This window comes from Eschrichtius robustus, chromosome 20, assembly GCF_028021215.1.
Source record: "Eschrichtius robustus isolate mEscRob2 chromosome 20, mEscRob2.pri, whole genome shotgun sequence".
NCBI classification, from domain to species: Eukaryota; Metazoa; Chordata; class Mammalia; order Artiodactyla; family Eschrichtiidae; genus Eschrichtius; species Eschrichtius robustus.
The window spans coordinates 59,360,169-59,386,186 of record NC_090843.1 but is presented as its reverse complement, the minus strand read 5'-3'; the positions used below and the strand labels follow the sequence as shown (position 1 = coordinate 59,386,186).

The 26,018-nt window shown below is 40.4% G+C and overlaps 1 protein-coding gene across 2 annotated transcripts in view; it reads left to right on the top strand.

Annotated features, from left to right (window-relative positions):
• Positions 1–26,018, top strand: part of STX8 (syntaxin 8) — a 241,661-nt gene that overhangs the window by 135,104 nt on the left and 80,539 nt on the right. For both annotated transcript variants that reach the window (XM_068531463.1, XM_068531464.1), the window contains exon 7: positions 9,592–9,693. In XM_068531463.1, coding sequence (XP_068387564.1) covers positions 9,592–9,693 — 102 coding nt within the window. The remainder of the gene's footprint in view (positions 1–9,591; positions 9,694–26,018) is intronic.

The following is a 26,018-nucleotide window of genomic DNA, read 5'->3' as shown; positions in this document are numbered from 1 at the left end:
CATCTCATAGGTTTTGGGTTGCCATGTTTTCATTGTCATTTGTTTCTAGGTATTTTTTGATTTCTTCAGTGATATCTTGGTTATTTAGTAGTGTATTGTTTAGCTTCCGTGTGTTTGTATTTTTTACAGATGCTTTCTTGTAATTGATATGTAGTCTCATAGCATTGTGGTCAGAAAAGATACTTGATACTTTTTTCTTTTCCCCTACCCAGGTACATGGGGAGTTTCTTGCCTTTTGGGAAGTCTGAGGTCTTCTGCCACTGTTCAGTAGGTGTTCTATAGGAGTTGTTCCACATGTAGATGTATATCTGATGTATTTGTGGGGAGGAAGGTTATCTCCATGTCTTACTCCTCTGCCATCTTGAAGGTCTCCTCCTTAACATTTTTTTTAAGTAGATGTTTTTCTTGAAGGGCTAGGAAAACTGGTGAGGTCAATATTTTTATGCCTGTTGTAGAGCTGTTTAATGAGTAACTGAAGGTAAGAAATGTTATGCTTTTAGCATTCTATATTCAAATTAAGACTGATGGTGCCTTCTCTGAGCTCTGCGGGACTTTTTTTTTTAATGACTTTTAAAATTTTGTCTCTCTCTACTATTGATAATCCAGAAAATCCTTTTGATTTTTAAATATTGTCGGGCTGACCACTGTATTGTGTCTTGCCATGCAATTCTAACCCACATTTGTATCTGTAATTGTCTTAGTAATCCTTGGCTGATGAGAAAAGAAGGTGTACTTAATATGTAATGATATATTTGCTTGCAAGAGAAGGCCCAAAGGCTGTCACTGTGCACTGTCTAAAAGATGTCTCCACAATTGGAATAAAGAATAGCAGGAAAACCCCAAAGGTCCCATACTTTAGTCTGTATCATATTCATGTTTCAAGCAGCAATTTACTACTCAGAAAACAGGCTGTCTCTGTCAGCATGAAATTATTGTTATTAAACAGAATTTTAGTTTTTAATATGAATATATATTTTTAGAACTATGGAATAAAGAGATATAAACATAAATTATATATACCACCATTGATGTTTATTTAATTAAATAATTTAAATAGAATAACATATTAATACTGTGGGGTATAGAAGAATTGTTTTTCACTTTATAATGAACTAGATACAACTCAAGATTAAAGAACAGTGATTTAGCACCTAGCAAGTTTTCAGTAAATAGTAGTGTTTTGGTTTTACATTATAAGAGTTTTCAGTAACACACTAGGGTCCTCTTACCATCTTCCTTTCCCCACACTTCAGCTTCATTCAGTCCTGCAACTCAGGCAAATTGCCCGCTTCTCTCCCCCACCCAGAGCGGCTCTCAGCACAGTCTGCGGCAATGGCCCGATTACCAGTCCATAGACATGGTATATGCCACCCTCTTTTCTGCAGCACCGCCCTCTAGGGCAGCATTCTCTTCTGCTTTTTTAGCCTCCTCCTTTGTTTCTAGTTTTTGTTCCTCTTGTTCTTTAAACACTAGCGTTCTCTGATGTTCTTCCTTTACCCATACCTCTCTTTGTTCATGATATCTTTTTTAATTTGAATTTTTAAATTAACATACAGAAAAATCGACTGTGTGTTTGTGTAGTGCTGTGAATTTTAACACATGTATAGATTTGCGTAACCACTACCACAGACAGGACACAGAACAGTTCCATCACCCCTTGTACTGTTCCTTTGCCGTTGTTCCCTCCCCCATCCCTAACCCTTGGTGATCACCAACTGGCTTGTTCTCCATCAGTATAGTTTTGTCTTTTGGAGACTATCATATAAGTGGAATCACACATATGAACTTCTGTAGTATTCCATTTTAATTTTTCTATTGTGCTTTTTGCTATATATCTTTGTACAGATTGTATTTGTGGTTACTAGGGATGGCAATATATATACTTAACATTCTACAGTCTGCTTAGAATCAATATTTTATCATGTCTAGCAGGATATAGTAACCATACCACCATATAGGTCCCTTTACCATTCCCTCCCGTAAGTATGGTGTATGATACTTATGTTCATTGAAAACCAGATGTTGTAAGTTTTGCTTTCAACTGTCAAATAATTAAATAACTTAATTGGAGAAGGATCTATTATATTTACCCAAATGTTTATCATTCTGTTGCTCTTCATTTCTGATGTACCAGATTTTCTGCTGGTGTTATTTCCTTTCTGTCTGAAAAATTGCCTTCAGCAGTTTTTTTGTGTGGTGACTGTGAATTCTCTTAACACTTCATCTGAGAATGCCTTTCTTTCACCTTGATTCCCAAAAGATATTTTTGCTGGATATAAACTTCTGTGTTGACAGTTTTCTTTCAGCATTTTAAAAATGTTGTTATACATTCTTCTGGCCTCCATGATTTCTGGTGAGAAATCCACAGTCTTTCAAATCTTTGTTTTCCTAGAAGTAATATGTCATTTTGGGGGGTGGTTTTCAAGATTTTTTCCTTTGTTTTTAGTGTTCAACGGTTTGGGTTTGATGTGTCCAGACATGGATTTCTCTGTGTTTATCTTTTTGGGGGTTTTCTGAGCTTCTTGAATGTATAGGTTTATGTTTTTTGTCAAACTTAAGAATTTCAGCCATATTTCTTCAAATATTTTTGTGCCCCACGCTCTTTTCCTCTCCTTCTGGGGTTCTGATGACATCAATGTTTGACCTTTGGCCATTGTCCCGTAGGTCCCTTAGGCTATGGTCATCCCCCTGCCTTTTCTCCTCATTGTTCGGATTTGATCATTTCCATTGACCTGTCTTCCAGTTCACTGCCTCTTTCCTCTGTCATCTCCATTCTGCTATTGAGCCCATCCAGTGAGTTTTTCTAATTTTGATTCTTGTAGTTTTCAGTTTCACAATTCACATTTGGTTCTTCTCTATATTTTCTGCTTTTTTTTTTTAAATTTTTTTTCTGAAACTTTTGTTTCAAGAGTGTTCACTTTTACTTGTTGGGGCATTTATATTATAGCTGCTTTAAAGTCTTTGTCAGATAATTCCAACAGCTGTGTCATTTCAGCATTGGCATCTGCTGATTGTCTTTTCTGATGCATCTTGAGGTTTTCTGGTACTTCATATACTGAGTAATTTTGGATTTGATCTTGATTATTATGAGACTCGGGTTCTGGTTTAAGAGGAAAATTTATTATTTACTTGGCCACTGTTTCTCCTTTTGTTTTCCTGGATGTTTATCCCTGTCTCTTATTTTTTTTCCTTCCATATTTTGTCCTCTGTAACCTCTTTCTGAGACTTCTGGGAGATTATTCCAGTTTGTTTTCTAACTAAATCTTTTATTTAGATTACAATCTGTTTAACTGCCTTCACTGTGGTTTTTAATTTGACAAGTGTGTTTCTACCTGGAGCACTGTTTCTAGTAACTTAGGTTGGTCCCTCACTGTGGCTCTCTGTTCTGTTGTATTGATTTAGTGTCCGCTTGAATCTTGTTTTAAAAACAGAAACCAGTTTCTCAAGTTTTGTCCTTTTCTGGAAGGAATTGTGTTTTCTAGGGCAAAAGGGGTGAGGGAGGGGGAGCAGATGCTCCCTCTTTATTTACACTGTTGGCTGTTTGCTCATCTTCACACACACGTCAGTGTCTGTCTGTTGTTAGAAGTTGGGAAGGGTTCTAATTCAGCATAGGCCTCTGTTACACACATTTCAGCCTGGATGAAGGAAGACTGAAAGGCCGTGGGGAGGAAGAAGGAAAGGAGCCTGTGCTTTCTGCCCAGCCTGGCCCACCCGTTCCTGCTTAAAATGGGAGCAGGTATGGCCAAGGGGCTTTCTCCTAGGCCTCCGAAGCGTGAGTGCTCCCAGAGGCTCTGCTTGGGTGTGCGGGGACTTCCCGCCAGCTGCCCTGCCATAGGGTGCCTTGGCCAACGTGTTACTTTTCCTTTGCTGAGTCACAGATTGGTCTTTCCTTCTGTTCCTGGTTTCCTAGTGTACAGAAAAGTGTATTATTAGAGGTTATCACCCACCCCATGTTTAGTTTCCATTGTAGGGAATAAAGGGAGTTAAACTAATGCCCTCAAGAAAAGCTCTTTATTCACTGTTTGGTTTTTTAAATGCTTGTCTTCAAATGTCATTAGCAATATAAGTGAAAGGCATAACAACATAATGACTTTGCAAGTGCCAGCATCCATTACGAGTGCAAAAGGCACCAAATTTATCTGAAAATATGCAGCACACTCTCTGCCCTTATATAGATTTTACTGAGACTGTAACTGAGCCTAGAAGAAAATTAAATATAATTTGGATCCAGCTATGTTGGCACTGTATAATATTTCTCACCGCTTTTTGATGAGAAAATACTTTCTATTGTCCATTTTTTCCCTTTCTGTGGTGGAACGGCACTTGGTATCTCGAATTAACACGTGATAGAAACATAAGTTCCTTCTCGAAACCAAGTGCAAATACTTACCAGGAACAAAATACCAGTTGCTCTTTGGAGGCTATACTTTCAGGGATCTGAAAGAGTCAGCTGGTTATTTCTTAACCTGTATTCTGAAACCTGTGTTTAATTTCCTGGTAACAGACTGTGGTTGGGGAAATTCCCCCCTTAGAAGCTACTAGGCTGCAAGGTGGGAATTCCCCCAGGCTCCCTGCCCTTGGAAATCGCCTTCTGAGGTCATATTGAGGAGTGAATTTGATCAAACCAACCAACAGTGGCAGTGCAAACCTTTTAAAAACTGACTTGGCAGTATGTTTCAAAGTCCATGTGGCAGTCAAAATCACGCTTAATTAAGAAAACGATAGAAAAGAAGGAAGATGATAATGGAGGAAAGAATTCATTGACTCATTATGTGGAAATATAGAAGCATTCGACATATCCCATAATGGGCTGTTTTTAATGAATGTTTATTTTAATGGAATGAATATTTTGTAACCATTAGAAATTATAACTGTGAAGACTGTGTAACAACATGAAAGTGTACAAATGATATGTTAATGGGGCAAAAGGCTCATTTATTGCAATTATATAAAAATACATATGTTTATGTCAAATCTTAGAAGGGAACCCATAGAAGTGATTACTGGGGTGTGTGGATAATCTTATACTTTTCCCCCTCTCATTTATAAACTGCTAGTAAATGATTTTTATTACCTAAAAATAGAGGGTTTTTTGGTTTTTGTTTTTTGTTTTTTTAAAGCAAACAAACTAGTAATCAGATGAGGTTTACTAACCAAAATGAAAAACTTTGTGTTTGGTCTGAGATTAAAACATTAACCCCTTCAGTGTTGACTACTGATTTTTGCTTAGCTAATCTTCTACCAATTTTGTATTTACCTCTGTTATGAATATTTACAAATTTAATGAGAACTCTATCCAGAAACCCAGTTAACAAATAACAGCTGACATATTGTATTTAGTATCTGACAAGGAGTATTTTGCACTTGACTTTCTTATAGTGCTAGATGCTTATTAAGTCTAAATTTTATATTACATATTGTGACATTAAAACATATCATGTAATACCAACTGTAATCATTTGCATGAGAACAATGGACCAAGCAACTCTAGGAAGCATAGTTGTTACTATGGAATATCCTGATAGGACATGAGGAATGGAACTTAAAAATACTGACTTTTATATATGCTACTCTGTCTAAACAAACTCAGTGTGTTCTGTGCTGACTGGACAGAACCTGAAACGATGGATCCAAGTTCTCGCGTCACATTTTAGGATGAATACAGTGTCCAGTGCATCAAGATGTCACAAGATCTAGAAATCGCTTCCTCTGACGATCTGTTAATGTTCAGAGCTGAGTGTCTGTAGCTGAGAAGACAAGACTAAGGAGTTACACGAGGAGAATTGTCTTCTGGAAGGAAGAACACTGGAATTGTGTTGTTCTAGAAATAGAAGGTGAAAGTTAAAAGCAGGCAGATTTTCAGCTCGAAATATAGAAACTTATAATTACAGTCACCCTCCAGCTCAGACATGGAATTGATTTTCTCACGAGCTTCCCTGTTACTGGCACGGGGTGGGGTGGGGAGCTGGGTGGGAGGGGGATTGTTAAGGGGGAGGAGCTACAAGATGATCCCCTGACTTCTTGCAGCTGGAAAATGTTGTTATTCTAAGTCATTTGCTTTGTCTTTCCAGCAGGTCTCCCTGCCTGCCCGCCCACCTGCCTGCCTGCCTTCCTCCCTCCCTCCCTTTTTTCTTCCTTTCTGGAAAATCCTAGAAGTATCATGATATTGTAAACTTCAATTTTTTTTCTAATTTATATATATATTTATTTTTTTCAAACAACTTTTTATTGCAGTATAGTTGATTTACAGTGTTGTTAGTTTCAAGTGATTAGCAAAGTGATTCAGTTTTATATATATATATATATTTTTTTTTTTTTCAGATTCTTTTCCACTGTAGGTTATTACAAGATATTCAGTATAGTTCCCTGTGCCATACAATAGGTCCTTGTTGTTTCTGCTTTACATTTTTAATTGAGGTATAATTTACATACAACAAAGTGTACAGACCTTAGTGTTCAGTTCCATGCATTTTGACAGCTGCATACGTTTGTGAGAATATTTAGAACATTTCCATCGTCCCAGAAAATTCCCTCATCTCCCTTTCCAGTCAGTCCCCTCCATCCCTACCCCAGAGGCAACTGCTTTCTGATTTCTATCTAGTAGATTAGGTTTGTCCTCATACTTTATATAAATGGAATTATTAAGTATATATTACTTATTTTCGCCAACAAAATGCTTTTGAGATTTATTTTTTATTTAGCCAACAAAGTAACAGTTGTTACAGTTATAAGAAGCTCTTTGTTTTTATTACTGAACAGTACAGATACCACAGTTTGCTTATCCATTCCCCTATTGATGGATATTAGGTGGTTCCTAGTTTGGGGTTCTCATGAGTATTGCTGTTGGGTATATTTTTGTACAGGTCTTTTTGAGAAACATGTTCCTATTCCTGTTTGGTAAATTCCTAAGTGTGAAATTTCTGGGTCATAGAGTAGATATATGCTTAGCTGGAGTAGAACAGACAAATACTTCTTCAGTTAACTTTGTGCCAAATCATCCCCAACAATTAGTATTGTCAGTCTATTTTTTTTTATTATAAATTTATTTATTTATTTATATTTGGCTGCGTTGGGTCTTTGTTGCTACGCACGGGCTTTCTCTAGTTGTGGCGAGTGGGGGCTACTGATTGCGGTGCGCGGTGGTTAAGAATCCGCCTGCCAATGCATCCGGGAAGATCCCACATGCTGCGGAGCAACTAAGCCCGTGCACCACAACTACTGAGCCTGTGTGCCACAACTACTGAAGCCTGCGTGCCCTAGAGCCTGTGTGCCACAATTACTGAGCCCGTGTGCTGCAACTATTGAGACCCGCGCACCTAGAGCCCGTGCTCCGCAACAAGAGAAGCCACCACAATGAGAAGCCTGTGCACCACAACGAAGAGTGCCGCCGCTCGCTGCAACTGGAGAAAGCCCGTGCATAGCAGTGAAGACCCAACACAGCCAAAAAAAAAAAAAAAAAAAAAAAAGATTTCCATCTTGGGCAAGCAAAAATGAATGATGGTGCCATTAACTGAGGCAGCGAAGATAGGGGAGTCCAGTTTGGGGGAAGATGAAGAGTTTAGTTTTAGAGACCTTGAGAGTCAGATATTTGTAGGAATTTCAAGGTAGAGATAAGTAGTAAGCAGTTGGCTATATGAGTCAAGGATTTTTGGAGAGCTATGTAGAGCAGAAAATTTTCCTTTTTTTTTAAATTTAAAAATATTTAAAAATTTAATATTTTTAATATTAAAAATATTTAATATTTTAAAAATTAAATTACTGAATTTAAATATTTTTAATTTAAATATTAAAATTTAAATTTAAAACTAAAATAGAGTAGAAATATACAGAACTCTGGGGATCACCAACATTTAAGAGGAAGAGGAGACTAGACAGAGCTTACAGATAAATGAAAGGGAAACTGGGAGAGTATGTCATTGAATACAAGGAAATAGTTATGAATGGATCGTTAAATAATAGTGAAATATTTTCTAGGCAGGTGTTGTACAGATAATATTGGGCAAATTTGGCTTAGATCCACTTTTCTAAGAAGCAGCAAATTATTCAGTGCTTTGAAATTATTCAATGCTTTTATCTTTTACACTCCATTCATTCATGGCCTTTATCTTTTAGTATTTATCTAGCTGTATATTAGGCACTCTCCTAGGGATAGGAGATACAGAGATGAATAAAAGTTAGTGTCTGTCATACTCTTTCTGTAAAAGAAAGGCATGCAAACAGATAATTAAATACAAAAAAAAAAAAAAAAGGGTCTCTAAGTAAAAAGATTGTAGGAAGTGCTGTAGGAGCTGGAAGAAAGACCTCCCAACTCTTCTGTGCCTTTCACATGCTACTCTTTTTGTATGAGTCGCACTATTCCTGCTTCTTCACCCACATACATGGCCGTCAAAACTGAGCTCAAACAACTTTCTGAAAGCTTTCTTTGACTTCCTTGTGGGTTTTATTTCATTCTTTAAGAAAAATGGACAACATATCTCTAAAGCAATCACTAAAAAAGAGGGAGAGAGGGAAGGAGGGAGGAAAGAGAACCAAAATTGAAAAAAAATAGTATATAGAGCTCATTATAAGAAATTCAGATAATACGGATAATACAAGAAAGATCACCCAGGATCACACCACCTAGAAATAGTCATTATTAACATTAGGTTAACATTGTCTGGATATATCCTTACAGGTTCGTGTGTATAAAAGGAGGGATAGAAATAATTTTACATAATTAAGGACATATTATATATGCTATTTTAATATTAAGTGCTTAATTTCACTTTTAAAAGATAAACTTCACATGAAGAATTCTCTCCAACAGGTAGTAACTGCTAAAAGATCCATTTAAGGTTAACAAAAAAATAACATAAAACGTTGAAGCTTTGGTGATTTTTACGAAGCTGTCTCTGTATGTTTTACTTTCCAACAGCTTGATATGATTCTGCTGTGAGTGATGAAGAAATTAACATCTTAGCTGCTTCTTACCTTTCTTGCCACCGCCCCCCAACTGCTTCCTGATTTTCACCTATAATTCCATTGTCACTGTTTATTATGTTTGTCTACTTTTCTGTAACCTAATCCATATATTTGTTTGTTCTCAGCTCAGTATTTAAATGGATTGAGTTCTCACCGTCATCTCTTATGTCATGGCCTCTGGCTTCTCCAACCCAGAGTTCTGTATTTTTATTCACCTCTTGGTTGGCTAGATTTCATCATCAAGTAGTTTTCTTAAGAAGGATCCCAGTGGTCCCTGAAGTCCTCTACACCGTCTGTCTGTCGTCTTTATACTGCAGTGACAACTTGGCTGGGCATAAATTTGTTGGGTCATGCTTTCTTTCCCCTGAACTTTTGACATTTCTCCTCTGTCTCCTGGAATTGTGTTGAACTCGTTTTTTTCTTTACTACTCCTTCCCTCCCGACCCCACCCCCAACCTTTAATGAATCAGAATTGCAGTTTTCAGAGAACATACATGAGTTCTTTAAAACCTTCTCACTCACTGCAGTTGAGAGAATTATTACTAGGAAGGACCACCACAGCTATGAGACTCTGATGTGAGCCAAGGTATTTTTGGAGTATTAACCATGCATCTTTGTTTTCCTTTATAGAGATAATTGATGACCTTGCCAACCTGGTGGAGAATACCGATGAGAAACTTCGCACCGAAACCAGGCGTGTGAATCTGGTGGACAGGAAGTCCACATCTTGTGGTAAGAGATCGCTGTAGTTACAGCTCTGCCTCTCTAATCATTTGCGGATAAGCTTCCCACGTTGGTCTAATTTTACCGCAGGGATTTGGTTGCTCTTCTAGTACAGGCAGTTTCATGTGATGAAGCATTGAAATTGCTAGAAGATCCCTAAATCTTGTTAAAGTGAAATGTTATGAGGGCAGGGGAAGTATAATGCATTGTTAATTTTTTTTTAATTTAAAGTAAGAAACCTTCCTGTATGCTTACCGAGAATAATAGTTTGGGAAATTGTATGACATCATGCAGACTGGTGGTGGCAGATCTCATGGGTTTTAAAGGCGATCTTGCTTGTTTTGTGCCTTTTTTAGTCACAGGCTTCATTGTTGCAGCTTGAGCCGTAGAGCAGTTAAGAGCACAGATTCTAAAGTCCAAATGAGTTTACATCCTGTTACTTAGTGAAGTTATCATTTCTTAATACCTTGTACGTAAAATGAGGAAACACAGGCCAAAATAAGAATCACTGGGAATGGCTCTTAAAGTGCTGATTCCCTGGCCCTCCCGTCGAGATTCTGACTGAGTAGGGCTAGGTTGGGGTTCAAGAGTGTTCATCATTTAACAAGCACATCAGGCAATCCCGATGTGGGTCCTTGCTCTTCGGCAGAAGTTCTGATGCACGTGTTTGTGGGGTTTCAGTGATCTATTGCTTGTGCACAGTGCCTTGCCCACAGGTAAGTGACAATGAAAGGTGGTGACACTAGCAGTAATCACAGTCATGGTTATTTGATGCTTCATCTCACAAAGATGCACCAAGTTTATAAGGCTAATAACTTTGTTATAAATAGAAGTGCGGTGGCACTAAAAAAAAAAAAACTAATGATCTGAGCACATGCTTTGCCTGACTGTTAGCCCTTTCAGTATGAAAATTATACTGGATCCCTCCGATCTATCCAGTTTTAGAACAAGGATCTCTATGCGAGGGTCATCTGGGATGCACAGCTTTGAGAAGTGTTACCTTCCTTGCCTGTGTGTGTGGTTAAACAGAAATCTAGAACAACATGGTGATGGAGGACCGGGCAAATATGGACTCTGGAATCTCAGAGGAAGTGGAACTTGGAGGCCCCCACCTGCTGCCCTTTTATGACCTGTCTGCTCCCCGTAACCTGGCAGGTCTCATCCACCAGATACCAAGCCATTCTGTGCTGCTGCGCCTGTAGGCATGTGCTTCTTTCTACTTCCTGCGCAAAGCAAAGCCTCCTTGATTTTGCTTTACCAGCCTTCTCATAACTTCTGACCATAGGGATGTTGTTCTTTGCACCAGATCCTGAAACTTTGGCGACAGAGATAGATGGGTTCACTCCCACCTCCATCTGTTATTATCTTCTATTCTTACATAAACTTAATCTTTCTGAACTTTAGTTTCCTCGGCTGTAAAAAAAAAAAAAAAAAAAAAATGACCTGTTTATCAAAATGAAATTGTATAAAATATGTAAAGTGTCCAACACTCGCTGTCGTCCCTGAATTTCCATATTTTATGCAGAGAGGCACTAGAGCGTGATAGTTAAGAGCATGGGCCCCAGAGCCTGGGCTCAAATCCCAGCTCTACTATTCACTGGCTGTGTGACCTTGGGAAAACCCACTCCCCTTTGCCTCGATTTTCCCATCTCTGAAATGGGAATAATGTACATACCTGAGAGGGTTGTTGTAAGGAATAAATGAGTTAATGTAGGTAAAGATATAGATGATATAGAGGTAGGTAGGTATGTAGATAGATAGATAGATAGGGATATACAGCACTTAGAACAGTTCTTGGCACATAATAAGCAGTGAGCAAGTATTAGCCATTATCTTTATATGTTGAAAGTAGGAAGAATCTTCCAATTAAGGGACAACTTTCCTGAGGTCTTTTTGATGCACTAAGCAATCATGCACTAAACAAGTAAGATTTTGTATTTGCAACACAGAGGCCCTCACCATGTGCCATTCATGATGTCATAATGAAGAATATTGCTTCTACTGTTGCCAGTTTTTTATTTTGTAGTTTTACCTGGTGTTGCTCTTTATAGCCATAAATGTCCATAAAATCTTCTGAGCTGAGCTGTTTAATTTTTGTTTGAAAACAGGAGAAATTTAGAGATGCCCAGAATTACTAAAATGTATGTTTTTTAAACATGTATTGGTATCTTAAAATGTGTTAAGTGTGAATTGATCTCATGCCCCCTTTATATTTACTTATAAGTATATATATTATCTGTATTAGAATTATATGTAGCGATTCAGAAGGGGGAGGTACAACAGTACAACAGATGCTGAAAGAAGAAATTTCTCCAATTTTTTTCAACGGGAATACTTTAGAGAGAATTCTTTGTCTTATCCCTTCAATTTTTCCCCTAATATTTATTTAGCAGTTCTTTTGATAGTATAGCAACACCACATAACTATCCTTATATCATTTCTGGTGCCTGATAACGTTAAAGAAAAATGTTTTGCATTTGTATTTGTTCAAGGGACCTTTGCAATTATGTATGTGTTTGTCGACAAGCAGTGCTAGTTTTGCATATTGATGGAGGTTCAGCATGTGGCTCCAAAGGTCTAGGGAGGTTAGACTTGTATTCATGACCCCCAGCAATTAACTTCTAAGTCTTCCCCTGATCAGCATTAAGCCTTGGAACACAGGGTATATTGTGCAATTTACTGATTAGGTCTAGCAGCCCTTAGCAACATTAGCCTGACCTTTTAAAAAAAAAAAAAATGTGTTTTTATTTTGGTAAACTATACCTAACATAAACTTTACCATTGTAACTCTTTTTAAGCATGCAGTTCAGTGGTGTTAAATACATTTACATTGTTGTGCGTTTACCACCACCATCCATGTATCTCCAGAACTTTTTCATCTTCCCAAACTGCAAGTCTGCACCTATTAAACACTAACTCCCCGTTCCTCGCCCAGCAGCCCCTGTCAGCCACCACTCTGCTTCCTGTCTCTACAAATATGACTACTCTGGGTGCCTCATATAAGTGGGACCATACAGTATTTGTCCTTTTGTATCTGGCTTATTTCACTTAGCGTAATGTCTTCAATATTCCTCTTCGTTGTACCATGTGTCAGGAATTTCCTTCCTTTTATAGGCTGAATAATATTCCATTGCTATGTTTATGCCACGTTTTGTTTATCCATTTATCTGTCAGTGGATTCTTGGGTTGTTTCCACCTTTGGGCTGTTGTGAGTAATGCTGCTATGCACATGGGTGTACAATATCAGTTCCAGTCCCTGCTTTGTTGTGTACATACCCAGAAATGGAATTGCTGAATCAAATTGTAATTCAGTTTTAAACTTCGTGGGGTAACTACAATACTGACCTGACCTTTTGTTTTGCTTTCAGCCTTTAAACTCTTAGGTACTTTCTAGTAGTTTCTTTTTTTTAATCTAATAAAGCCCACTTGCAGGCAGGAGTCAGGGGCTTCCGCAGCCTGAGAGGGGTAAGCAAGTGGAGTCGGAAGGTAAGGTCCTGGGCCCACCCTAGTTGGGAAGTGTAATAGGAGACCCTTTTCCCATTAAAGTGGGGCCCCAAAGAGCTATACCCTTGGGATAAAAGTGAACCAGAACTAAATTGTCCTTGGGGATTGTGGAGAAGGCAGCCTTGGCACTGAACAGATTAGAAGAAGAAAAAGAAAGGAAAAACTATCGTTCCTGACAAGTTGTGGTCACAGAAAGGCTCTCCTGTGCATTTGTATCCTGGGTAGCTGTATTTACCTGTGGTAGCTCAAGGTGCCTGGCAGAAATAATGAAATACCTCTCTAGAGGAGAGCAAGATTATCCTTGGTCTCTAGGAATCAACCAAAAATAAAATTTTCAAGGCAATGACCAGCACACACTCAAAGATAACCTAGCATGTTGGGACACCACACAGCATGAGCAAGGATCAGCAACAGACCACAGAAACCAATCTGCGTAGACTTGCAGTATTAGAATTATCAGATGTAGATTATAAAATCAATTATGATTATATTTAAAGAAGAACATGACAAGTTTTGAAAGTATCTTCAGAGAATAGGAACTATAAAGAACAACATAGAAAATTTGAAATGGGATCAAACAGAATTTCTAGAAATAAAAGGTAACTGAAATTCAAGTCTCAGTGGACATATTTGGTACCAGCAGGAGAGAAACTCAACCAGAGTACAGATAAGAAAAAAATAAACCATATTCCCTTTCCATAAATGCTAACATTTACGAAAGGATGTCCAAACGCCATGGAAGTTAAATTACGGTCTGGGGGCAAAGGCTTGGTCCAAGAGTCTCATGACATAGCAAAGAGTTAATCACTTGCTCTTCCCTAGTGCAAGGCCAGGTTGATCACTGATATGTAAACACATACACATAGTACATGATACTGCAAGCAGGGTATGTTTTAACTATTTGGGGGGTGGGAATTAAGCAACTCACTCAGGGTAACTCGGTTACTGTTAACTCCATGACTGTTTAACTAGGAGAACTTGAGCAAGCTGAGAATAGCAGCAGCACATCATCGTTTTACTTAAGGGAGTGCAAAAATAGGCTGTGAACCGTGAAATGGTCTTTTGTTTTCCTTCCGCCACCATATCGTCCTCGCCCATCTGATATATCAGTCATAGATGCTTTCCCAGTGAGGAAATTTCTCGTTAAAAGGACAGACCCAATTGCAAGGGGGCCACACAGAACGGCCCGATGATGAATTTGTTTGTTCGGTTGTTAACAAAGGATTCAAGCACCTCTTTGTGAACCTTTCACTCGGAAGCCTGGGCTTTAAAAATTTTTTACTGGGATCTTTGGGTGGTTTTTCCTCCCTTTTCTTCTCCTGCCCCCACCCCAATAATAGCATCAAGTAGAAAACAGTATTATTGTCTCTCTCCAGCTTCTAAACGCACACTAGACTGATATTTTCCATTGGCACCTGTATGTACTTTCAGATCTGTTATTTGTGTTAAGGACATCCACATAAAAGCAGGATCTTTGTAATTGCAGTTTAAATATTCATTGTGCCTCGTCCTCATTAGAATTCAAAATAGAGCCTCGTCTGAGTCTGAGGGACGCAGCCGATTGTGAAAGGCCAGACTAAGGGCTCTGAATGACTCGGGTTGAGGGGCAGGGCTGCTTCTCAGTATATTGACTATTACAGAATGTTGTCGAAGCACAGTGACTGTGGTTTTAGCAGCGTCTCAGTGACGTTGTTAGAAATCAGCCCAACCGACGTTGCCTTGACACGATCTCTATCTGGAACCATTGGATTTGCCTTTCACTCCTTGGAATGGGGTCGTCTTAAGGAAGTGGAAGAGTTCAGTGGTTGAGAAAGGACAGCGCAGCATGGGCGTGGAGCCAGGCAAAGGGGGGGGGGTCACAATCTGGGCTCAGCCACTTACACCCTGGGTGACTTGGAGAGCTGCTTGCCCTCTCTGTGGCTCAAAATGGCCATACCATGGCTATTCTGCAGACTGCATGAGAACAATCTGGGTGGTATCGTGACTGTGCTGTGCTAGTGAGTCCTCAGTAAATGCCAGCCGATGTTAAAATGTGGCTTTAAATTGGTCGTCGAGAGCCACCTTAATAAGACTCAGAGGCTCTTACCTCTCTTTGAAGCCAGCTTAGAAAAGGTCTTTAAGGAGAATAGTGATGATTTGAGTAAGTTATGCAGGAATATTACGGAGCTAGGAGGTTTGCACCCTCATTGAATCAGAAGTGGAGTCGATTTTTTTTTTTTTTCAAATAAACTGAAATTTATAATCTTGTGGCTGAAGCCATTACCAGTCATGAAATTAGTCAAAGCCACCTCTAGTGCATATGCGGGATGGTGGTGAGGCTGCCTTACTTTTGTATTGCACAAAACCACTTTTTCTTATGTTAGCTGTTTTGAACTGAACACAAAATAGGTAAGAAACTGAATTCCAAGTTGTCTAGCTTATTTAGCTGACCTTAGAGACAACTTAATCTCTCAAGGAATTGTTTTCAAAACCTTACCACAAACACAATTAATCTGGAGCAAGAGAATAACTCTGCGAGTTCTTTTATTTATCTTACTGTTTATCAAGAATATTCTTAGCTATTGTTTCCTTCCTTCCTTTTTTTTTTTTTTTTAAATGCTCTGTATTTTTTTTTAAAGTATTTTATTTATTTATTTGTTTATTTATGGCTGTGTTGGGTGTTCGTTTCTGTGCGAGGGCTTTCTCTAGTTGTGGCAAGCGGGGGCCACTCTTCATCGCGGTGCGCGGGCCTCTCACTATCGCGGCCTCTCTTGTTGCGGAGCGCAGGCTCCAGAGGCGCAGGCTCAGTAGCTGTGGCTGACGGGCCCAGTTGCTCCGTGGCATGTGGGATCTTCCCAGACCAGGGCTCGAACCTGTGTCCCCTGCATTGGCAGGCGGATTCTCAACCACTGCGCCACCAGGGAAGCCCACTCTTACCCTTCTTCGTTGAGATAAGCTAGTTGAATTCCTCAGCCCCCTTATTCTTTACCTACGTGTGTGCCTGACTCTGTACCCCCGTGTCACCTTTCATTCGGTCTCTGGAGAAACGCCCGGTCCTTCACTAATGCGTATCTGCCTCCAAAGCCCTGTGATCCTTAACCTTACTGCCGCCTTTCCCATTCATTCATTCATTCATTCTTTTCTCCCTCCATGCCAACACAGTTACTGGGCTTGGATTTTAGAAGCAGGTCTCCCAAGAATTTTATGCTCTATGGTTTCACTACCTGGTATCTATTATCTCCATAATGGAGAAAAGTCATGTCTCTAAAATCTATAGCGGGTATGTCTTGGGAGGGAAACAGTTTTAGATCAACTGAAAAGAGCATTTTTACAAAATAAGGGAGCCCTGAAGAGAGGGACTCATCTTATTTATCTTGGTAATACTGGTAGCCAGGTAGATGTTAGCTGCATTCAGACACCAAATTCAGGAGATGGGAGCAACGGCTTATATAAATATGATCAACGTTACAATCACGCGCATTTAGTCTGTGTGCCAGGCACCGGGCTCGGTACTGGAGCTGAAAGGTACCTGGGGCACACAATTCCCGCCCTCGGGGAACTTGGAGCGTAGGAGGGGGACACACACTGTAAATCACTAATGACTGCAGTAGCGCAGGCAGAAAAGGCTCTCAATCAGCCTAGGGGCCCAGAGGTTTCCAGGAGGACACGACACAGGAGCAGACGTCTGAAGGATGAGTAGGAGAAGCTTCTTCTGGGTCCGGTCAAGTGACAAACCAAAATAAGCAGGATGTGTACACTGTGATGCCATTTAAAGGAGAAAGGGAGGGAGAGAGGGAAACGGAAAGACAGAAGGATCCACATAGGTGCTGTGTAGACGTGCTGATTAGAGGGTGACAACAGGTGTGGAGGAGCAGGTGCAGGTGACATCGGTTACTTCAGAGATGTGCACGGGGGCCAGGCTTGCAGCTGGGTGATGCGAGCTTGTTGATGTTTTCTTTACATAGCTTTAGAAGTTTTTATGGATAAGACTGTATTACTTTGTAATTTGAGAATTAATTAAAATTTTAAGGAAAATATACTTTTACTATTAATATTTTGGTACTTTTTAAATAAACTTTTTAAAAAATTTATTTATTTTTGGCTGCATTGGGTCTTCGTTGCTGCGCACGGGCTTTCTCTAGTTGCAGCAAGTGGGGGCTTCTCTTATTGCAGAGCATGGGTTCTAGGCGCGCAGGCTTCAGTAGTTGTGGTGCATGGGCTTAGTTGCTCTGCAGCATGTGAGATCTTCCCGGACCAGGACTCGAACCCGTGTCCCCTGCATTGGCAGGCGGATTCTTAACCACTGCGCCACCAGGGAAGTCCCTTAATATTTTGGTACTTCTAGTCATTTTTTCTATACATAGTATTTTGACAAGATTATGATAATCCTGTATTTTTAACCGTTCTTTTTAATGTTTTATTATGTATTTTTTAAACTTTTTAAGTTGAAGAACAGTTGATTTACAGTGTTTCAGGTGTACAGCAAAGTGATTCATATATAGATATATACACATATGCATATATATTTTTCAGATTCTTTTCAATTATAGCTAATGTCTTATTATAAACCTATTTTTCTTTTAATACCATTAGTACCATCCCATCAAATAGATGTACCATCATTTACTTAAATACTCTTGTTTGGGGGCTTTTAGATTATTTCCACATTTTGCTGTATAAGTAATGCTGTATTAGACGCATAAAGCTTTTTTCCATATTTAGGACTTCTGGGTATTGGTTAGGATGCTTCCAGGGTCAGAATCAGAGACCAGCTCTGGCCATCTTATATCAACGGTCTCCTTCTTATAGCAGCGGGCTCCTGAGTGGAAGATTGTTAGAGGCCCAGAGCAGTGACAGGGAGCTGGAGGGCCAGGGGCAGAGCTGCTGTCCCTGGGCAGGGAGAGCGAGGTCGGGATGCCACTGCCAGAGCTGCTGAGTGACGCCTCTGCCTCAGACCATCTCTGCCTCTCTGGGTCAGTAGAAGAGTGCCGAGCTGGCCAGGCCTGGCTGCCAAGGCTGGGCGGAGGAAGAATCTGGCTGTGTTAGACTTCACATGATGGGCATTCCTTCAGAATGGAGGGGTTGGATCTGGACATCCAGGGAAAAAACAAAACAAAGCACATTATCTATTACAGATGTATTTCCCAAGTGGACTTATTTAGACCCAGGGTGGGAGCAGCGTTAAGCCTTTTCAGTGTACAGGCATACATCATTTCATTGCGCTTTGCTCTTATTGTACGTCACAGATGATGTGGGTGTTTTTTTGGTTTGTTTGTTTTTATACAAAGTGAAGGTCCATGGCAACCCTGCGTTGTCAGATGATGGTTAACATTTTTTTTAAATAGAGTGTTTTTTAAATTAAGGTATGTACATTGTTTTTGTAGACATAATGCTATTGCACACTTAATAGATTACACTATAGGGTAAACATAACTCATATGCACCGGGAAACCAAAACTTTGCGTGACTCACTCTATTGTGATATTCCCTAGAGCAGCTATTCAGGCAGGATGGGACCAGCTCATGGAGAGCCAAGGGGCTAATCCCGTCCCCCTTTGTCTTTCTTTTTTTCCTCTTCCATCTTCTATGGAAGACATACTCAGGGCTTAGTCCTTTGCTCTTTTTTTGGGGGGGGGGCGGTACTTCTTCCTTAACCTACTCTGTCGACGCTTGGATGGTTTCATGGGCAGCTCACAGCTCTGCATCTCAGACCCCAACTTCACCTGAGTCGCAAGGTCTGTGTCGTCTTCCAATACCACTCAGTTTCTCTTGGCTGCCCCCAACATGCTCTCAATTTGTGTATGCTCTTCATAGGCTCGTTATCTTTAGCCCCACGTAAGCTCCCTCTTCCCATTGCTTCCCATTTCTTCAGGCTCAAAACTTCCTTCATCCCGCCAGACAAGAAACCTTCATGAATGAAGCGGGCCCCTGTGAGTCTCTCCAGTGGCAAACGAGAGAGGAAACAGAGCTTTGCCGAGTGGGAATGCAACACCAGATCATCTCTGTGTTTATTTTTTTATGGGAAGCCTGAAATCTGGATCTTTTAAGTGAAATCTCCCAATATTTTAGTGTTGACAATAAATGAACCTTGTTAAAAATTCCATGTGGGCCAAATAAAACAGGTGGCCATGTCCTACACTTTGGGGCCTCTCTTTCACCTCTCTCTGGTCAGTTCCTAGGCCTGTTTGAGAATAACTCTGAAGTAAATATCTCTCTTCCCCGTTCATCACTTTGTGTTCTCACCACTCTGTCTCAGGCTCTTGTCGCGCTTATGTAGCCATTAAAAATAATAAGAAGTCTGTTTATTGGGTACAGAAAAATGTGCGTGATTGTAACGCTGATCATATTTATATAAGCCGTTGCTCCCATCTCGTGAATTTAGTGTCTGAATGCAGCTAACGTCTACCTGGCTGCCAGTATTACCAAGATAAATAAGATGAGTCCCTCTCTTCAGGGCTCCCTTATTTTGTAAAAATGCTCTTTTCAGTTGATTTAAAACTGTTTCCCTCCCAAGACATATCTGCTATAGATTTTAGAGAAATGACTTTTCTCCATCACGGAGATAATAGATACCAGGTAGTGAAACCATAGAGCATAAAATTCTTGGGAGACCTGCTTCTAAAATCCAAGCAAGTACTGGGGCGCTCCGATGAATATATTGGAATTGCTCGATATTCGTTTTAGGAGCTAAAATGTACAACTCGCAGACCTGCCCTTCTCTTGGCACTTCTGAATACCCCCCTCCTGGACCCTGTGGGTGCTTGTGGCATTTGTATAATGCAGGTGTGACATGTTTGTGGTCAGATGTCTTTTATATGTGACCACATCACTGTTGTCTGCTTTGGTTTTGCGTTCCTACCGCGGAAAAGCCTGGCTTTCTGCTAACAGCCTTTATTTGGGGAGTGAGAATAGGAGCAGGAGGTTCAAGTGTTGATGCTTCGGCTTAATCCAGGCAAAGTGAAGCCTTTGAGAGAAGCACCAAATTGGAAAAGCTTTATTTAATGGAAAGTGATTGATAAGGGCTGACAGCCTCAGAGCTGTCACCATGACCGCCTCTGAGGCCGCCACACTTTTTCTAATCCGTTACGAGGCAGTGACTTCTGCTATCATCAAGGGGTCAGAAATGATCACAGAGTAGAATCATTTTTTGATTATTGTCTTTGCTCGGTGTGGTTTGGAAAGATAAGGTGTGATTTCCAAGAGCAGCTTCTGTTGTTACGGAGTAATAATTAGGCCGAGCAGCCTTGGCCGATACCACTCCCCCTGTTACGTGTTTGTGTGTGTTTTCTGGTAATATTTGTTCACCACTGAATTCATCTGCTTTCAGCCAGCTCTATGGGACCAGCAAGTATCGGCTAGGTTTAGAAGACCTATCAGTGGGCTTGGGACAGAGCGTGTTTTGCTTACTCAAAGTATACTTCACCTCTGTTGTGTGTCTACTGCTTAAGCGAGCAAGAGCGCCAATGCCTACTGAAGGTATTTTGCCACCCCAGCCTGAGTTTTCAGGAGTTCACCATTATACTCCAGTGCTTCTCATTCGTACATTGATTTGATTGTATTTGTAAATTGAAGTGAAATAGAGAATTGGATTCTAGTTGTGACCGAAATTACCCAAATTGGGAAGTCGCTTGATATCTTTTTTACATGTGAAATCAATGGCTTGGTAATGTTGACCATAAACTAATTGGAGTCCAATTAGTTTATGGTCAACATTACAAGGGTTTATAACTGGACTGTAATCCAGTTATAATTGGACTTCCTCAAAAGAAGTTGGGCATTTTCCTTTTAGCTAATAAATTCATCCACATCTTCATGAGGTCAGTATGGAAAGGCAGGGGGAAAAAAGTTAATGGCTTAGACTAGATGGTCTTTGAGGTTCCATCCAACTCTGTTATCCTCTTTTCATACCCCTTTGAAGAGAATTAGACACTTCCTTCTACCCTGCACACACACATACACACACACATGCACATACACACACCCCAAATATTGAGTCAGGTGTCTAGGCCAGAACTTTGTTGATCTCATTTCATACAGAGTGGTTGGCACCAGGTTAGATACTTGCAGAGTTAAATCCTGCATGAACAGGAACCTTGACCTTCAATGTTATGTATTCCTGTTTGATTGAAAAAAATTTTAACAGACATGTGTTGGAACAAAAAGAAGACAGAGAAAATTTTTAATGGAAGATATAGAGAACGTTTGTTGGGTTTTAGTATGTGTTTGTTTAGGAAAATAAAGAAATGTGGTTATTGAGCGTAACTCCTGGGTTCTTTGTTCATAAGTAGTTGGTAGAGGTGCCTCGCACTTTTATCTCAAGTTGGTGTTATAGCTCTAGGGCTATTTTTAGTTAATTAGTTAATTTTTTTTTTTTAAGTGAGCTGTATTTTTTGGAAAACATCCCTACAATTTAAATTTTGGGTACAGGTTTTCATGGGTGAGAGACCCATCAAAAATTGTAACTATAAAATGGAGTAAATGGACACGTAGCTGGTTTTAGGGTGTTTTTTAAAGTCACAGTGGTTCACAAGTGGATTATCTTCTCTCTGTGTATTATCAAAATGGAAATTCAGATATCAGCTGGCCTTCCTGAGCTTCTAGTGCTTGCTACTCTGTTGAAGAGGCGCCCTAGCCCAGGCTGGTTACTGGTGTGTGCTCAGAGAATGAGATCGTTTTACTTCGACATCAGCTGTGATGCCCAGTGAGCACGCTTCTGAGAAACAATAACCACTGGTAAATAAAGTTGAATAGAAACTAGCAAAATTAAAGGAGTTGTCGTACCTTGGGAAATCATAATAATTAATACCTGGCTGCAGCCATTTCTCAGTGTGCAAAGCAGCTCTGTCAGCCCCATCTGCCAGTCTGTCCACGGGTGAGTCCCTGCCCGTACTTCTCACCTTACAGCACGCTTCACGGCGGTGCCGATGTGAAAAGCTGCTCAGTCGCAGGGCAGTGCTTCTGGTCCAGAGCCCTGACATTTTTTTTTTTTTTTAAATAATTAATTAATTAATTAATTTATTTATTTATTTATGGCTGTGTTGGGTCTTCATTTCTGTGTGAGGGCTTTCTCTAGTTGCGGCAAGTGGGGGCCACTCTTCATCGCGGTGCACGGACCTCTCACTATCGCGGCCTCTCTTGTTGCGGAGCACAGGCTCCAGATGCGCAGGCTCAGCAATTGTGGCTCACGGGCCCAGTTGTTCCGCGGCATGTGGGATCTTCCCAGACCAGGGCTCGAACCCGTGTCCCCTGCATCGGCAGGCAGACTCTCAACCACTGCGCCACCAGGGAAGCCCCCTGACATTTTTTAAAGAACTTGACTCTGGACCTTGTTGCATTCATGAAAGTTTTTATCAGCCTGGGGATCCATTCATCGGCTCCAAGAGGACCTCATCAGCCGCACGGTTTTTATTTTTCGGCTCACCTTTTCTATCTATCTCAGAGCCAAGCAGTCATGACACTTTTCAGTCCCTGAACCAGCATTAAATTCCTAAGAAAAATTGATTTGGGACTCATCTGAAATCACTGTTGGGTTTTCTCTGTCCAAGAGTGTGAACACTGAGATCAATTTCTCCGGATTAGCAGCAAAATGATCTCTGTATTGGACTTGGGCATCAGTGGTCCATGACACGGACCTCTGCGCATGCCCAGTACCGAAGGCTCTCCTGTATCTCCCGTTTTGCTGCTCCGAGCCGACGGCAGCCAGCAGGATGCACCTCGGTGGCCTCAGGAGGGCACGTGTCTGCTGAATGGCTCCCCCCGCCTCCCCCCCACCCCATTCTTCCACAAGCTGATTTATGGTGATAGAACCCTTCTTTCTCTTTTGGCCCTCCAAGCGATCGCTCCTTTCAAAATGACTTGGATTTCTGAAAAGTCTTATTTTTTAAAAAATTTTTTGCAAATATAGAGCTAAGATTCTTTGTCATTGTGTTGGCATTTGTCTGGTATAACTTCTTACCTGTAAATCCACAGAGAAATGGAAATAAAATTGAAAAGGGTCACTTTTTTCTTTTTTTTGGCCACACAACACGTGGCATGTGGAACTTCCGCACCCAGGGATGGAACGCATACCCCTTCAGTGGAAGCGCAAAGTCTTAACCACTGAACCACCAGGGAAGTACGAAAAGGGTCGCTTTTAAAAATGAATGAATACAGTGGTGGTAGCAGCACAATAATGTGAATTAATATTTAATGCCACTGAACTGTACACTTAAAATTAGTTAAGGTGGTAGATTTTATGTTATGTGTATTTACCACAGGAAAAAAAGGTTTTTTCTATTTAGAAGATGAGTAAATACTTGGTGTACCCCTTCCCAGTAAATTATGGCAAAGTTAGAATAAAATTCCTTGGCATCTTTGTAAAATAATGTGCAGTATTGTTCCATACAACCATTTTTCATGTGATGTGGTAACAGAATCTTAATTACATCTATATAGATTTGCCCAAGCAAAATAGAAATAGGAACAAAGATGGCTTCAAAAACTAGAGGGCATCTCAAAAATAAATATAAGTTAATTAAGCATTATGGTTGCTGTATCTTATTCTTGCCGTACTTAGCAATACTAGTAAAGCACAGTTAACTGATCACTGATATATTCCTACATCCAAAATATTGGCAGTTTATTTTTGAAACCTGGAAGGAGAGTTTCATGCTTGGAATATTTGATTTGCAGAGACTTCTCTATTCCTGTTATCAGCTTTCTGACACTATACTTTTTGTATAACTTCAGTAACATCTACTCTTTTTAGCATATTTATACCCATGATGAATCAGAGGTCCCTTTTAATCCATTTCACTAGTCCGATTTCCATTTTGTTTAGAGATAATGAAGCCTCTAATAGTCCCTGTAGGGGGTGTGCTTTTCATTTTAGGTAGCCAGCAGGCACATCTTCCCGTGACACTGGACTTGTTTTATACTTTCTGTTGCTTAGAAAGAAAGGCTAAACTCCCAGTCTTTCCAAAACATGGTTCTTCCCTTTGCGATCCACATTTACATCTCTTTTCCCTGTTTTTCAACTCTGCTTTTCTTTGTTTTTTTAAAAATGTGATCCAGGACTGCTTCTTAAGTACTTCTTAAGCCGTGTCTTGCATTGATATTTTTGGTGGCATGTGATGGCTGCAATCAGTTTAGTAGTCAGAATGTGCCAGTGGTGTAAAATGCTATACCTTGGGCCCATTTTTCAGAACAAAAGCCCTTTTAGCCTATCAGTAGTAAATAAATGTATTTCTAAGCGTTTTACAAAGTGAAGACTATGATTATGATATAATTTTATATGTAAAGGGAGTGGGGAAAGGAGAACAACCGACTTGTTACAATACTGTTGGAAGGATCGAGAGAATAAAAAGGGGAGGGCAGAGTAATCCAGACATGAGTAGTTGTGTGAAGCAGCTACCACGCATAGACCTGAGGGAAGGAAGTGTGTTCCAGAGCCCAGGGGCATAGTCACTGCTGCGCTCCTGGGACCGCCACTCAGCCAGTGCTGGAGCTGCCTCGGAGGGGCCCCCTGGGCTGGTGCTTCGACCACATGGAGATTCCCCCAGACCAGAGGAGGCCTGCCTTGCTGGTTCTGGGACGGCCAAAGAGAGGCAGTCGTGGCTGCAGCCAGGATCACTGAGGGAATGTAGACACTTGCAGAGACCCTGCTAGAAGCAGATGGAGAAAGAGAGGAGGAAGAACTGCTTCATCCTTCATCTGGCCTTCTGAACTCCTACCAGGACCTTCTCCTGGCAGATGGTAACAGGGAGCTAGCTGGCGAGGGAGCCTGGGAAAAGCAGTTTGCAGACTCCAAGCCCCAGGATGCCAGAGCAGAGAAGGGCAGGTGTGGAGCTGGGAGATGGCAGGTAGTACCTGGTACATAGCTCTTCACAGGGGGACCATTGAGATGTTCTGTATATATTTCACTGGAAATCATCTGAGATGTTATCCCAGCCTTTGCTGTTTTTTTCAGAATTATTAGGTTCCTCATGAACCTGTTGAACTGGGAAAGGTTTGTACGTACTCTAAAGGACTGTTTGGTTAGAGCTGTTTATCCTAGGCAATATGAGCTTTAGAAAACCCAAAACATATAGTTTGTCACTAACAGAAGAAACAGGGCCGTTGTCACCTTGAACCACTGGAAGAAATGATGCCGTTTCCACTGACTGGCCAATGGACTTACCACCTTCGCAGTAAATAATTACAGATGTGAACAAATGTGCAACAGTTGGACTTAGTATTTGATAATTAGGTTGACTTCCGGCCTTCAATTATCTCCTATCTTTTTGTGAAAGAAAGAACTATGAGAAGTCACCTGTGAAAAAAGTGACAAATAGAAAGGACCACTGGGCACCCCTGCAGTTTTAAAGTTTGGAAGGTAAAGTTGAAGAAATCTTCCAGAAATTAGAACCAAAAGACAAGGGAGGATATAAAAATTAGAGAATTGGTTCAAGATCCAAATAATAGGAATGTCACGGTGAGAAAAACAGGGCCAAGGAAATTTTCAAAGGAAACAATGCAAGAAATTTCTCTAGAACTGAAGGACAGGAGTGACCATATTGAAAGAGTTCATTATGTACCCAGCTTAATAGATGAAAAAAGACCCATTCAAGTAGTGGAGGGTAGTGGAGTATTGCACGAAGCTCCTAGCAGATGTACTTTCCCTAAATGAGAAAGTAACTCTAGAAAAGAGATCTGTGATGCCAGAAATGAGGGAGAGAAGTAAAGAGAATTCCCTGGATGATAGCAGTGGGAAGACCCAGTATATCAATTGTGCAGCTGATTGAGAGAACCACCATTCCCAAATAGAGCTGGAAGTTAGGGGAGAAAATAGAATAACATGTTTTCCTGCAGAAAAAACTGCACTGAGAGGCTGC